The sequence below is a fragment of the Pseudoliparis swirei genome, chromosome 15 (assembly GCF_029220125.1).
Source record: "Pseudoliparis swirei isolate HS2019 ecotype Mariana Trench chromosome 15, NWPU_hadal_v1, whole genome shotgun sequence".
Lineage (NCBI taxonomy): Eukaryota > Metazoa > Chordata > Actinopteri > Perciformes > Liparidae > Pseudoliparis > Pseudoliparis swirei.
Window position 1 is genome coordinate 22127772 of NC_079402.1, and position 15579 is coordinate 22143350.

The following is a 15579-nucleotide window of genomic DNA, read 5'->3' on the forward strand; positions in this document are numbered from 1 at the left end:
GATCTGCCCTTAAAAAAAAGGCATAAAAAAAGAAATGGGGCAGGGGCCGAATAATAAAAGTTTTAAGGCCTTTGGTGGAAAAACCCCTTTTAAAAAAATTTAACTGCAGGTTTGTAAAAACGGTCCAGGAATTGGGTTTGGGAAAAAAATTTTACAAATTAAAGGCGCCCCTGGACCCTTTTTGGAGCTTGGTAATTGTTCTTTCCAAGGCTGTTAATGGCACAGCTTAAAATTCGATATAGGAATAACAAATTTAAAGGGAAAAACCTGGAAACCCCTAAATTTACCAGGAAAAAACCATTACTAGGTGGTACATCCTTCATTCCAAGGAGGGACTACTTGGGCAGGGATTCTAAAAATTTGAAAATGTTCCCCCTTGAAAAAAAAACACATAATACTTAAAATTTGGGGATGGGGGTTTAAAAATACCGGGATTAAATGAATGGAATTTATATAAATTTAAATTTTAATTGAAATTATGACCCAAAAAAAAGAGTGGGGTATTGGGGGCAAAATTAAGGGAAAATGGGGTTTTTTTCAAAAGGGCCTTGGGGCAAATTTTTTGCCGTTTTTTGGGCCCCCCTTTCCACGTTTCCAAAAAAATGGGGGATGTTTTAAACCAAAAAATTTATAAAAAGAGACCTATTTTTTGAACAGGTTTTTTTTTGCCCCCCGGAACGGGGGGGAAAACTGATATGCTTTTGGGAAGGGCCTTTGGCGCTGAAAAAACCCTTCCCTAAACCAAAATTCTGAAGGGGAATTTTTGTCACAAACAACCAAATTGTTCCTTGGAAAAAGGATTTACAATGTAAAAAGGCGACCAAAAAGGGCCCAGCCAGGGGTGATTCCCCAATAATTTCATGGGACTAAATAAACAGGTAAAGGGTCCCCCAAAGCCTTAAAAAACGCAAGGAAAGGGGAAAGGGGGTTTAAGGGGAAAGCGGTTCCAAACTCTCCTGAAATTTCCCCAATTTTTTAAAGGAAGACATTTTAACGAACTGACTGATCGACTGAAAGTGTTGACTTTTGTATTTTTCCTTTTTACCAAAGGTAAAGTTTAGAAAAAAAAAAAAAAAAAAAAAAAAAAAAAAAAAAGGGGGGGGGGGGGGGGGGGGGGGGGGGGGGGGGAACTCTTTTGTTTTGAATTTTGGGGACGGGCGACCTGTTGACCTTTTATCTTTTGTTTCTCTCACAGGTGACCTTGTCACCTGGTGGGGAGTTTTACTTTTGGCCCGTTTGACCTTTTATTTTTTTGTTTCTCTCACAGGGTGACCTTGTCACCTGGGGGATTAAACCAGTGCATGTCCCCCTATATTTTTCTTTTTTTTAGTTTTTTCCCTCACATTTCACATTATGTCGTTTAATAAAAGAAAAATTTTTCAAAAAGGGGAAAATCCCAAAATTTTTAAAAACCCGGCCTTAAAAGGGCCCTGACTGTTTAAATGTTTAATTTTAATTTTAAATTTTTAAAATTTTTAATTTTTTAAAATTTTATTTTTATTATTTTATTTTTATATTTTTATTTTTATTAAAATTTTATTAAATTAAAATTTTTTTAAAATATATATTATTAGTCCAACAGAAGGTTTCATAACTAGCTTTCTGTTTTCTTTGATATATTTTTTATTTTAATTTTTTTTTAAATTTTTTATTATTTTTTAAAATTTTTTTTTTAAATTTTTATTAAATTTTAATATTTTAATTTTAAATTTTCCCTTTTTATTTAAAAAAAAAAAAAAAAACTGCATTAAATTGTAACAGAACCAGTTTCGTTTTTTTTTGAAACAAAGCGTGATTGTTTTCCCACTCACCCTGGACGACAATTCAACCCCCGCCCCAAAGGGGCCCATGAATCCCTGAAGCAGGCCAGGCGTTGGCCCCCACCAGGAAGCCGGACGAAAGATCGAGAGAAGCCCTGCAGGCACCGTACCCGAACCAGTGACCGTTTCCGAAGACCGGCAGGGTCAGTGACTTCCGACCTCACCGGGGATCAAGACAGAGTCACGGATCCCCCCCAAGGCCAAGGGTTTTGAGAACCCGGCTGACCTGCCCGGAAGCAGGCCCCCACGGGATAAGGACCGAGGGAACAAATCGACATTGGGGTTCACGGGGGGGAGTGACAACCAGGAAAACGACATGGGGTACCCCCAAGTTTTTACGAGGACCGGGAGAGGGTGTGACCTTTTGAATAATGTTCGACCGGGGGTCAATGTAATTTACAGAGGGTTGAAAGGAATCAATTGACTGTGCAGAGGGTTGTGAAGAGACCCCGGTTAACACAGCGGTAGGACAGTTTGCTAGAAGGAATATTGGCTTTGGGTAAACAAATCAAGAATTTTGGGTTGATTTTTTACTATGGATTTTGGTACAAGAGGGGAAAGACACGGGACAATGGAGGAGTACCAAGGGGACAGTCATTGGGAAAAAAAAAAAAAAAATGGAATGCTTGTATTTAGGTACATTTTAGACATTTCAAGGTTTTCAAGGTTTAGTTTTATTTTGGTTTTTTTAAACATGATTTTGGTTGAGGCATAATTCAGGTTTTGATGTTAAGTTCGGGCAATCCGAAAAGGGGGAGGGGTATCGGGTTAACACAAAACTGATTAAGGGAAACAGATTAAGTCCCTTTTATAAAATAATTGGAATTTAAAAGGTTTTTATCAAAAAACCGAGAGGGTGTTGAATGGGACAAATTCAATTTTTTGGGATTAAAGAAAGGGGCCAGGCCGGGAAAATAAGGGGGGAGAAAAAACAGTCAAAGGGACCCCCCTTCCCTTCTAAACCAAAAGGGAAAAAACAAACCCTCAGGGGGACAGGGGAGTCTTAAAATCAGAGAAAGCTCGACCAGGGGACGATAAGGAGGGCCAGGTGTGACAGAACAGGGTCCTGAGGGGTCAAGGGGGTTTCCCGGCTCGAACCACCCCCCCCGGACATTTGCACCTCTTTATTCAAAGAAGAGGTTTTTTGGGTTTGGGCCCCTTTTGCCAAAGGGCCAAGGGAATTTTATAAAAAAAATGGTTCTTTGTTAATCCCTTTCTTCTTTTGATAAAATATTGCTCCCAAATTTCTGTTCCTGACCCCTTGAGTTTTTTTATGTCGGGGGCCACCAGGCAAAGGCAAAAGAGGGACCCGGCCGAGGTAAGGGGACACCCCACGGTCACCATGACCAGTCACTCCCGGGACAACATCCCCCTTTGATTGGGGGAGAGGTCTCCCGAACCTCTCGGAAAAGGGGGGGGGATAAAAGACCCCAAAGAGGGGACGGATTCCTAAAATAAGGGGGTATAAAGGTGACGACAGGAAAAAAAGGGGGGGGGCTTTGGGGAGTTTTTGAAAAAGGGTTTTAATTGTTGTTTGCGGGGCCCCGGAAAGAACCACCCTTTTGACCCGGGGTTACCCTTTTTTGAAAAAAAGGTTTGAGTCTTTCTTTTCTCGGTTTGGGACCCCTTTTTGGGAGTTACCCCTTTGGGAAAAAAACCCGGGCGGCCCCCGTCCTTACCACTCTGGTCCCCCGACCTTTTCTTTCACCTTTTGCCCAGAGGAAACCCAAAAAGGGGGCCCGGGGGACCCCCCCGCCCCATTTTCTCCAAACCCCTTCCCCCGGCCTCTCCCCCCCAAGGGAAAAATATTTCCCCCCACCCCTGGGTAACCCCGGCTTTTTAAAAAAAAAAAACCCCCCCCGGGGACCCCCGGCCACCGGGGGCCCCCGAGAAAAACCCGAAACCCCAGCCCCAAAGGCCCAAAAAAGAAAAAAAGCCCCCCCCAAACCCCGCCCCCGAGCCCCCCCCCCAGGAACCAAAAACCGGGGCCCCGGGGACCACACCCGGGCCCGGCCCCAAAAGCAAAAAGGGCAGCCCAACGGCCCCGGCCCCGCCAAAGGCCACACAGGACACCCCAGCCGTGGTTGGTTCTGGGATCAAGAGAGGGACTCAGAACACCGAGTCTCCTCGTCGCCGGAGTTTGTCCTAAGAATAAGAATATTAATAAGTGTCCGCCAGCCGCCCACGAGCCTTGTACCGCCGAGCGGGCTGGGAGGAGACCAGATAATTGAATACACAGCGCTTTCCTCCGCGAGATCGATCTGACATCATCTAGGGGTGTCGCGCTACCGAGCCAAACAGCAACCACTGTCGAGGGTGCACGCGCTGCCGCTTCATCAGGCCCGAACGATCGAGAATCATATAGAGGAGTTACTGATCTCCGCCTCCTTTCCTTAACTCGGTTCTCGCCCGCCGCTTCGAGTTTCCCTCCTCAGCTGCAGGCGAGGATACCGTGACGGGGCCGCCGTCAGAAGAGAGGCAGGCATCGTGACCAGTGGGACCCGTGTCTCTCCAGTGCGACAGGTTAGCAGCTACAGACGCGCTGCGCCTGGCTGCGCCGACGGCTTTTACGACAGTTTGCTACACGCCTGTCCTTAGAGCACGATTATTTCCTCAATAAAGTACCCGTGTGAGCCGACTCACCTCAAACCTTCTCCATCTCTCCTCTCCTGTCTCGTCTGTCCTCTCCCTGCCTCCTCTCCCCGGTTCCCCTACACGAGAAGAAGCGGCGTGACTTTTCTTTCCGTCTCCCACCCGAAGGCGACCGAATCGGTTCACGTACGCGTCTCTCTTAACAAGACACACACACACACACACACAGAGACACACACAGAGACACACACACAGAGACACACACAGAGACACACACACACACACAGACAGACACACACACACACAGAGACACACACAGAGACACACACACAGAGACACACACACACAGAGACACACAGAGACACACACACACACACACACAGAGACACACATAGACACACACACACACACACACAGAGACACACACACACACACAGAGACACACATAGACACACACACACAGAGACACAGAGACACACTGAGACACAGAGACACACAGATACACACACAGAGACACACACAGAAACACACTGAGACACAGAGACACACAGATACACACACAGAGACACACAGAGACACACAGAGACACATACACACACACACAGAGACACACATAGAGACACATAGAGACACAGAGACACACATATAGACACACACACAGAGACACACAGAGACACAAAGAGACACACACACACAGAGACACACACACACACAGAGACACACACAGAGACACACAGAGACATATACACACACACACACACACACAGAGCACACACACACACAGAGATACACACACAGAGACACACAGACACACACAGACACACACAGAGACACACACAGAGACACACACAGAGACACACACAGACACACACACACACACAGAGACACACACACAGAGACACACAGAGACACACACAGACACACACACACAGACACAGAGACACACACACACACACAGAGAGACACACAAACGTAGTACTTTAGTGCACGTGAGCGTAGTACATTAGTGCACGTGAACGTAGTACTTTAGTGCACGTGAACGTAGTACTTTAGTGCACGTGAACGTCGTACTTCAGTGCATGTGAGCGTAGTACTTTAGTGCACGTGAGCGTCGTACTTTAGTGCACGTGAACGTCGTACTTTAGTGCACGTGAGCGTAGTACTTTAGTGCACGTGAGCGTCGTACTTTAGTGCACATGAACGTCGTACTTTAGTGCACGTGAGCGTAGTACTTTAGTGCACGTGAGCGTCATACTTTAGTGCACGTGAGCGTCGTACTTTAGTGCACGTGAACGTAGTACTTTAGTGCACGTGAGCGTCGTACTTTAGTGCACGTGAACGTAGTACTTTAGTGCACGTGAGCGTATAGGCATTTCAGTGCACGTGAGCGTCGTACTTTAGTGCACATGAACGTCGTACTTTAGTGCACGTGAGCGTAGTACTTTAGTGCACGTGAGCGTCATACTTTAGTGCACGTGAGCGTCGTACTTTAGTGCACGTGAGCTGCATTTTAGTGCACGTTACGTTAGCTGTACTTTAGTGCACGTGAGCGTAGTACTTTAGTGCACGTGAGCGTCGTACTTTAGTGCACGTGAACGTAGTACTTTAGTGCACGTGAGCGTAGTACTTTAGTGCACGTGAGCGTAGTACTTTAGTGCACGTGAGCGTAGTACTTTAGTGCACGTGAGCGTCGTACTTTAGTGCACGTGAGCGTAGTACTTTAGTGCACGTGAACGTAGTACTTTAGTGCACGTGAGCGTCGTACTTTAGTGCATGTGAGCGTAGTACTTTAGTGCACGTGAACGTAGTACTTTAGTGCACGTGAACGTAGTACTTCAAGGAGCAGGAAACACACGATGTTTGACGCTGTTGATTCACGGAGGAACCGATCACGAGAGCTGAGACCACGATGAAGGCGAAGGTGACGATGATGATGACGAAGACGGGGATTTACCTTCGTGGATCGTTTCCAGGACCTCCTGAGCAGCGATGTCTGAATATACATTAAAATACATTATTTCAACTGGTACCAGGAGGGGGCGCCAGAGGACAGGGTCCTATCTAGGAAGTGAAACAAGGCGTACTGTCGCTTTAAGATGAAGCATCTGAAGCTAGACTCACAGGGAACAACTGAGGAAGACCTCGTTATCTCTAATGACTCTTCATCTCTGAGCTCGTCCTCATGGGATTTCTGTTGATTTCAGATACCGATGATGAATTAAATATTAATGTATTTAATATATATATATACATGAACGTCTCTGATCAGCTTCTAGGACGGAAGCAAATAAATGTAACTAGACGTTTACATTTAAATGCAATTTATATTTTCACTTTTTAAGAGTTTCAGAATTTTTTTAATATCTTAAAATTAAAGTTTCTTTTAATGTATTTTTGTCTTTCATTTATTTTAAATGGGAAACGAAGGTTTTGAGGATAATCATCCAAACAGTTAATTATTTATTTTTTTCTGTGTAAAACACATTGTTGTTGTACTACTCGTGTTGGCCACTAGAGGCGCACCGTGACGCGGTGCTTCAAATGAATCCTCCAGATGAGTTTAATTCACTTCATGAAACAACTAGGGCTGTCAATCGATTAAAAAAATGTAACTAATTAATCGCACATTTTGAAATTCATTAATCGCGATTAATCGCGATTAATGAAGACTAAATCTTCTAAATGAACGAGTAATCCCTTCAGACAGCGTGTATTTTAGACACTTGTTTAATTGTATTCTTTTTAAAGACAAAACTTCACACAGAGCTGTGTTTTCAGAGAGGCTCCTACCTATAAAGTGCCAGCGAGGTATTTAATATCGTGGATGATAAATTGTTTCTTCAGCCTTGGTAAACTGACAAATGTGTAATGTTAACCCTCTGGAGTCTGGGGCATTTTCTCGATTTTACAAAAACATGTAAATTCACCTTTTAAAGTCTTTTGCATATGACACATCCCAGTGTTTCCCCACCATTCTATCAGGGTGAGGCCCCGCCCCCCTGTCATGTTCTCTATCGCACCAGATTACAGCAGAAGTAATGTACGGTTCTTTCCTTAGAGACGTGTTTGTTCTTTATTAAACTAAACGTCTGTTGTTGGTCGTCTCTCCAGCAGAAGTAATGTACGGTTGTTTCCTTGACGTCTGTTATTATTAAACGCGTCTGTTGGTCGCCTCTCCAGCAGAAGTAATGTACGGTTCTTTCCTTAGAGACGTCTTTGTTCTTTATTAAACTAAACGTCTGTTGTTGGTCGTCTCTCCAGCAGAAGTAATGTACGGTTCTTTCCTTAGAGACGTCTTTGTTCTTTATTAAACTAAACGTCTGTTGTTGGTCGTCTCTACAGCAGAAGTAATGTACGGTTCTTTCCTTAGAGACGCCTTTGTTCTTTATTAAACACGTCTGTTGGTGTCTCTCAGCAGAAGTAGTGTCGGGTTCTTTCCTTAGAGACGTCTTTGTTCTTTATTAAACTAAACGTCTGTTGTTGGTCGTCTCTCCAGCAGAAGTAATGTACGGTTCTTTCCTTAGAGACGTCTTTTGTCTTTATTAAACTAAACGTCTGTTGGTCGTCTCTCCAGCAGAAGTAATGTACGGTTCTTTCCTTAGAGACGTCTTTGTTCTTTATTAAACTAAACGTCTGTTGTTGGTCGTCTCTCCAGCAGAAGTAATGTACGGTTCTTTCCTTAGAGACGTCTTTGTTCTTTATTAAACTAAACGTCTGTTGTTGGTCGTCTCTCAGCAGAAGTAATGTACGGTTCTTTCCTTAGAGACGTCTTTGTTCTTTATTAAACTAAACGCCTGTTGTTGGTCGCCTCCAGCAGCAGAAGTAATGTATGTTCTTTCCTTAGAGACGTCTTTGTTCTTTATTAAACTAAACGTCTGTTGTTGGTCGCCTCCAGCAGAAGTAATGTACGGTTCTTTCCTTAGAGACGCCTTTGTTCTTTATTAAACTAAACGCCTGTTGTTGCGCCTCTCCAGCAGAAGTAATGTACGGTTCTTTCCTTAGAGACGCCTTTTGTTCTTTATTAAACTAAACGTCTGTTGTTGGTCGCCTCCAGCAGAAGTAATGTAATGGTTCTTTCCTTCAAGACGTCTTTTGTTCTTTATTAAACTAAACGTCTGTTGTTGGTCGTCCTCCAGCAGAAGTAATGTACGGTTCTTTCCTTAGAGACGTCTTTGTTCTTTATTAAACTAAACGTCTGTTGTTGGTCGTCTCTCCAGCAGAAGTAATGTACGGTTCTTTCCTTAGAGACGCCTTTTGTTCTTTATTAAACTAAACGTCTGTTGTTGGTCGCCTCTCAGCAGAAGTAATGTACGGTTCTTTCCTTAGAGACGCCTTGTTCTTTATTAAACTAAACGTCTGTTGTTGGTCGCCTCCAGCAGAAGTAATGTACGGTTCTTTCCTTAGAGACGTCTTTGTTCTTTATTAAACTAAACGTCTGTTGTTGGTCGTCTCCAGCAGAAGTAATGTACGGTTCTTTCCTTAGAGACGCCTTTTGTTCTTTATTAAACTAAACGTCTGTTGTTGGTCGCCTCTCAGCAGAAGTAATGTACGGTTCTTTCCTTCAAGACGTCTTTGTTCTTTATTAAACTAAACGTCTGTTGTTGGTCGTCTCCAGCAGAAGTAATGTACGGTTCTTTCCTTAGAGACGTCTTTGTTCTTTATTAAACTAACGTCTGTTGTTGGTCGCCTCTACAGCAGAAGTAATGTACGGTTCTTTCCTTAGAGACGTCTTTGTTCTTTATTAAACTAAACGTCTGTTGTTGGTCGTCTCTCCAGCAGAAGTAATGTACGGTTCTTTCCTTAGAGACGTCTTTGTTCTTTATTAAACTAAACGTCTGTTGTTGGTCGTCTCTCAGCAGAAGTAATGTACGGTTCTTTCCTTAGAGACGTCTTTGTTCTTTATTAAACTAAACGCCTGTTGTTGGTCGCTCTCCAGCAGAAGTAATGTACGGTTCTTTCCTTAGACGTCTTTGTTCTTTATTAAACTAAACGCCTGTTGTTGGTCGCCTCCAGCAGAAGTAATGTACGTTCTTTCCTTAGAGACGTCTTTGTTCTTTATTAAACTAACGTCTGTTGTTGGTCGTCTCTCCAGCAGAAGTAATGTACGGTTCTTTCCTTAGAGACGTCTTTGTTCTTTATTAAACTAAACGCCTGTTGTTGGTCGCCTCTCAGCAGAAGTAATGTACGGTTCTTTCCTTAGAGATGTCTTTGTTCTTTATTAAATTAACGTCTGTTGTTGGTCGTCTCTCCAGCAGAAGTAATGTACGGTTCTTTCCTTAGAGACGTCTTTGTTCTTTATTAAACTAAACGTCTGTTGTTGGTCGCCTCCAGCAGAAGTAATGTACGGTTCTTTCCTTAGAGACGTCTTTGTTCTTTATTAAACTAAACGTCTGTTGTTGGTCGCTCTCAGCAGAAGTAATGTACGGTTCTTTCCTTCAAGAGACGTCTTTGTTCTTTATTAAACTAAACGTCTGTTGTTGGTCGCTCTCCAGCAGAAGTAATGTACGGTTCTTTCCTTAGAGACGTCTTTGTTCTTTATTAAACTAAACGTCTGTTGTTGGTCGGCTCTCCAGCAGAAGTAATGTACGGTTCTTTCCTTAGAGACGTCTTTGTTCTTTATTAAACTAAACGTCTGTTGTTGGTCGTCTACAGCAGAAGTAATGTACGGTTCTTTCCTTAGAGACGTCTTTGTTCTTTATTAAACTAAACGTCTGTTGTTGGTCGTCTCTACAGCAGAAGTAATGTACGGTTCTTTCCTTAGAGACGTCTTTGTTCTTTATTAAACTAAACGTCTGTTGTTGGTCGTCTCTTCAGCAGAAGTAATGTACGGTTCTTTCCTTAGAGACGTCTTTGTTCTTTATTAAACTAAACGTCTGTTGTTGGTCGTCTTCAGCAGAAGTAATGTACGGTTCTTTCCTTAGAGACGTCTTTGTTCTTTATTAAACTAAACGTCTGTTGTTGGTCGTCTCTCCAGCAGAAGTAATGTACGGTTCTTTCCTTAGAGACGTCTTTGTTCTTTATTAAACTAAACGTCTGTTGTTGGTCGTCTCTCCAGCAGAAGTAATGTACGGTTCTTTCCTTAGAGACGTCTTTGTTCTTTATTAAACTAAACGTCTGTTGTTGGTCGTCTCCAGCAGAAGTAATGTACGGTTCTTTCCTTAGAGACGTCTTTGTTCTTTATTAAACTAAACGTCTGTTGTTGGTCGTACCACCAGCAGAAGTAATGTACGGTTCTTTCCTTAGACGTCTTAGTTCTTTATTAAACTAAACGTCTGTTGTTGGTCGTCGCTCCAGCAGAAGTAATGTACGGTTCTTTCCTTAGAGACGTCTTTGTTCTTTATTAAACTAAACGTCTGTTGTTGGTCGTCTCTCCAGCAGAAGTAATGCGGTTCTTTCCTTAGAGACGTCTTTGTTCTTTATTAAACTAAACGTCTGTTGTTGGTCGTCTCTACAGCAGAAGTAATGTACGGTTCTTTCCTTAGAGACGTCTTTGTTCTTTATTAAACTAAACGTCTGTTGTTGGTCGTCTCCAGCAGAAGTAATGTACGGTTCTTTCCTTAGAGACGTGTTTGTTCTTTATTAAACTAAATGTCTGTTGTTGGTCGTCTCTACAGCAGAAGTAATGTACGGTTCTTTCCTTCAAGACGTCTTTGTTCTTTATTAAACTAAACGTCTGTTGTTGGTCGTCTCTCCAGCTGAAGTAATGTACGGTTCTTTCCTTAGAGACGTCTTTGTTCTTTATTAAACTAAACGTCTGTTGTTGGTCGTCTCTCCAGCAGAAGTAATGTACGGTTCTTTCCTTAGACGTCTTTGTTCTTTATTAAACTAAACGTCTGTTGTTGGTCTTCTCTCCAGCAGAAGTAATGTACGGTTCTTTCCTTAGAGACGTGTTTGTTCTTTATTAAACTAAACGTCTGTTGTTGGTCGTCTCTCCAGCAGAAGTAATGTACGGTTCTTTCCTTCAAGACGTCTTTGTTCTTTATTAAACTAAACGTCTGTTGTTGGTCGTCTCCAGCAGAAGTAATGTACGGTTCTTTCCTTAGAGACGTCTTTGTTCTTTATTAAACTAAACGTCTGTTGTTGGTCGTCTCTCCAGCAGAAGTAATGTACGGTTCTTTCCTTAGAGACGTCTTTGTTCTTTATTAAACTAAACGTCTGTTGTTGGTCGTCTCTCCAGCAGCATGTCATTCTGTCTCTAGTGTCGGTCACTCTTCTCTTCTCTCCGTCTCGCCGCAGAGCTCCATGCCGGCGTGTCTGCGCGCGCATCGGGCGGAGCAACAACAAAGTCCCCTTCACCTTCCGCCCCGCGTCACCGACACGTCGCCCTCTGCTTCTCTGTGAATATCGCGGAGCAGACGGGAGGAAGGAGGCGGACTGCCGCGGCTTGACACTCAGAGGAGTGAAACAACTTCAACGACACCGGAAGTAAACAAAGTTGCGTTAATTGCGTTAAAATATTTTAGTGTGTTAATCGTGGCCAAATTAATCGCATAGATTAACGCGTTAACGCTGACAGCCCTAGAAACAACAAAATAAAAACACAACAAACGACTTCCTGTTGATTCTAAAATCATGAAGCCAGTGAAGACCAGAGCTCCTCGAAGAAACCACAGAAGAAGAATGAACTCCCGTTAAATAACTCATCATTCATGAGGCTGAAGACGAGCAGCAGACGTACCGCCGAGTCCCGACACTCCTCCACCGGACCTGAAGGGGTCAGAACCAGGACCAGGTCCACGGAGCCCAGGTCCTCGTCCGGGTGGTGGGGGTCCTTCAGCGCCAGAGTGACGGGGATAGTCCTGCAACACGGGAAAGACTGAAGCAGAGACTTCTATACAACCAGAGGAGTCGCCCGCTGGTGGTCAGGAGAGAGAATGCAGCTTTAACACATGAAGCATATACTTCTATACAACCAGAGGAGCCCCCTGGTGGTCAGGAGAGAGAATGCAGCTTTAACACATGAAGCATAGACTTCTATACAACTAGAGGAGTCGCCCCCTGGTGATCAGGAGAGAGAATGCAGCTTTAACACATGAAGCATAGACTTCTATACAACCAGAGGAGCCCCCTGGTGGTCAGGAGAGAATGCAGCTTTAACACATGAAGCATAGACTTCTATACAACTAGAGGAGTCGCCCCCTGGTGGTCAGGAGAGAGAATGCAGCTTTAACACATGAAGCATAGACTTCTATACAACTAGAGGAGTCGCCCCCTGGTGGTCAGGAGAGAGAATGCAGCTTTAACACATGAAGCATAGACTTCTATACAACCAGAGGAGCCCCCTGGTGGTCAGGAGAGAGAATGCAGCTTTAACACATGAAGCATATACTTCTATACAACCAGAGGAGTCGCCCCCTGGTGATCAGGAGAGAGAATGCAGCTTTAACACATGAAGCATATACTTCTATACAACCAGAGGAGTCGCCCCCTGGTGGTCAGGAGAGAGAATGCAGCTTTAACACATGAAGCATAGACTTCTATACAACCAGAGGAGTCGCCCCCTGGTGGTGAGGAGAGAGAATGCAGCTTTAACACATGAAGCATAGACTTCTATACAACCAGAGGAGCCCCCTGGTGGTCAAGAGAGAGAATGCAACTTTAACACATGAAGCATAGACTTCTATACAACCAGAGGAGTCGCCCCCTGGTGATCAGGAGAGAGAATGCAGCTTTAACACATGAATCATCTACTTCTATACAACCAGAGGAGCCCCCTGGTGGTCAGGAGAGAGAATGCAGCTTTAACACATGAAGCATAGACTTCTATACAACCAGAGGAGTCGCCCCCTGGTGGTCAGGAGAGAGAATGCAGCTTTAACACATGAGGCGTAGACTTCTATACAACCAGAGGTACCTGTTCTGCTCCAGGGCCTCCAGCGGGAGGCGGGCCGAGCCCATGAAGTCGTCCTGGAGCCCGAAGTCGTAATCGAACACCTGCAGGAGGATCAACCAGTCAAAAATAAATCTTAAATGAAAACATATTTCTTCATCAGCATTTCTTCTCTCACAGGAATCGGCCCCTCGTGTTCACCCGGGGGCCCGTTCAAGGGGCCCGGGCCCTATGTTGAGTCCTCACCTTCACACACAGGGGCTCGCTCAGGCAGTCCAGGACCAGCGAGGTCCTCTCCTCCCACACCGGGTTCAGGCTCTTGTGGACGGTTCTGCTCCGGAACACCTCCCGCCCCGCCAGCTTCAGCTTCACGTACGGATCACTGCTGCCTGGAAGGAGGAGAGGAGGAAAGGAGGAGAGGAGGAGAGGAGGAAAGAAGGAAAGAAGGAGAGGAGGAGAGGAGACGAGAAGGAGGAGAGAAGAAGAGAAGAGAGGAGAGGAGGAGAGGAGGCGAGAAGGAGAGAAGGCGATGAGGATAGGAGGAGAGGAGGAAAGAAGGAGAGGAGGAAAGAAGGAGAGGAAGAGAGAAGAGAGAAGAAGAGAAGAGGCGAGGGGAGAGGAGACGAGAAGGAGGAGAGAAGGAGAGGAGGCGAGAAGGAGAGAAGGAGAGGAGGCGATGAGGATAGGAGGAGAGGAGGAAAGAAGGAGAGGAGGAGCGGAGGAGCGGAGGAGAGGAGGAAAGAAGGAGAGGAGGAGAGAAGAAGAGAAGAGGCGAGGGGAGAGGAGACGAGAAGGAGGAGAGAAGGAGAGGAGGCGAGAAGGAGAGAAGGAGAGGAGGATAGGAGGAGAGGAGGAAAGAAGGAGAGGAGGAGAGGAGGAGAGGAGGAGAGGAGGAGAGGAGGCGAGGAGGAGAGGAAGAGAGAAAGCGACGAGGATAGGAGGAGAGGAGGAAAGAAGGAGAGGAGGAGAGGAGGCGAGGAGGAGAGGAGGAGAGGAGGAAAGAAGGAGAGGAGGAGAGGAGGAGAGGAGGAAAGAAGGAAAGAAGGAGAGGAGGAGAGAAGGAGGAGACGAGAAGGAGGAGAGAAGGAGAGAAGAAGAGAAGAGAGGAGAGGAGGCGAGGGGAGACGAGGAAAGAAGGAGAGGAGGAGAGGAGGCGAGGAGGAGAGGAGGAGCGGAGGCGAGGAGGCGAGGAGGAGCGGCCCTTACCTCCTCTGTCTCTGACGGCCAGCTGGTTTCCTCTCTTCACTTCGACCTCCAGCCTGAACTTCGATGAGCCTGAAGCTCTCTGGAGCCCCGAGGAGCCGGGGGCCGCCATGCGCTGTGGGCGGAGCCAACGGATCAATAACCAATCAACCAACAAATCGATGCGTCCGTCCACGAAGCCGCTCGCGCTCACGACCGGCTCACGGAGTGAGGAGTGAGGAGCAGTGAGGAGGAGTGAGGAGGAGTGAGGAGTGAGAAGTGAGGAGTGAGGAGGAGTGAGGAGGAGTGAGGAGTGAGGAGCAGTGAGGAGGAGTGAGGAGTGAGGAGTGAGGAGGAGCAGTGAGGAGTGAGGAGGAGTGAGGAGTGAGGAGGAGCAGTGAGGAGTGAGGAGTGAGGAGGAGCAGTGAGGAGTGAGGAGGAGTGAGGAGTGAGGAGGAGTGAGGAGCAGTGAGGAGGAGTGAGGAGGTCTGAGTGAGGAGGAGGTCTGAGTGAGGAGGAGTGAGCAGTGAGGAGGAGCAGTGAGGAGGAGCAGTGAGGCTCTCTGAGTGTGTCCCCGGGGCCTCCAGCAGGATGTTCCCCCAGAGCTCCTCCCCTCAGAGCGCCGCCTCCTCTCAGGTTTCCATCCTTCTCTCTCGCTGTGGCCAACAAGTGTGTAACGGACTTCCTGTGCATCTCCCATGATGCAACAGGGTTCTACGGACGCGTTCACACGTTTAGAGAAGAGGACGTTCTGGTCGCAGCGCGGAACAAACAACAACAAGAGACTCCAAGCGGCTTCACTTAGACCTGGTCCACATGGACCACGTAGACCACCTGGACCACCTGGACCACGTAGACCACGTAGACCACGTGGACCACATGGTCTACATGGTCCAGGTGGTCTACGTGGTCTACGTGGTCTACGTGGTCTACGTGGCCCCTGGTTTCTGAGGTGTGTGTGGTCTCTCTCTCTCTCTCTCTCTCTGTCTCTCTCTCTCTCTCTCTGTCTCTCTCTCTCTCTCTCTGTCTCTCTCTGTCTCTCTCTCTGTCTCTCTCTCTCTCTCTCTCTGTCTCTGTCTCTCTCTCTCTCTCTCTCTCTCTCTCTCTCTGTCTCTCTGTCTCTCTGTCTCTCTGTCTCTCTCTCTCTCTCTGTCT

General features: G+C 45.9%; 1 protein-coding gene across 2 annotated transcripts in view; it reads right to left on the reverse strand.

Moving 5' to 3' along the window:
* The window catches only part of mctp1b (multiple C2 domains, transmembrane 1b), a 28092-nt gene extending 13301 nt beyond the window's left edge, over positions 1-14791 (reverse strand). Inside the window, exons 1-4 of one of the 2 annotated variants that reach the window (XM_056432968.1) lie at positions 14449-14791; positions 13489-13631; positions 13267-13346; positions 12091-12211 (exon numbers count right to left, since the gene is read on the reverse strand). In XM_056432968.1, coding sequence (XP_056288943.1) covers positions 12091-12211; positions 13267-13346; positions 13489-13631; positions 14449-14557 — 453 coding nt within the window. In that variant the 5' untranslated portion in view covers positions 14558-14791. The remainder of the gene's footprint in view (positions 1-12090; positions 12212-13266; positions 13347-13488; positions 13632-14448) is intronic. The other variant, XM_056432967.1, reaches the window with a different exon arrangement.
* Between the last annotated feature and the right edge of the window lie 788 nt (positions 14792-15579).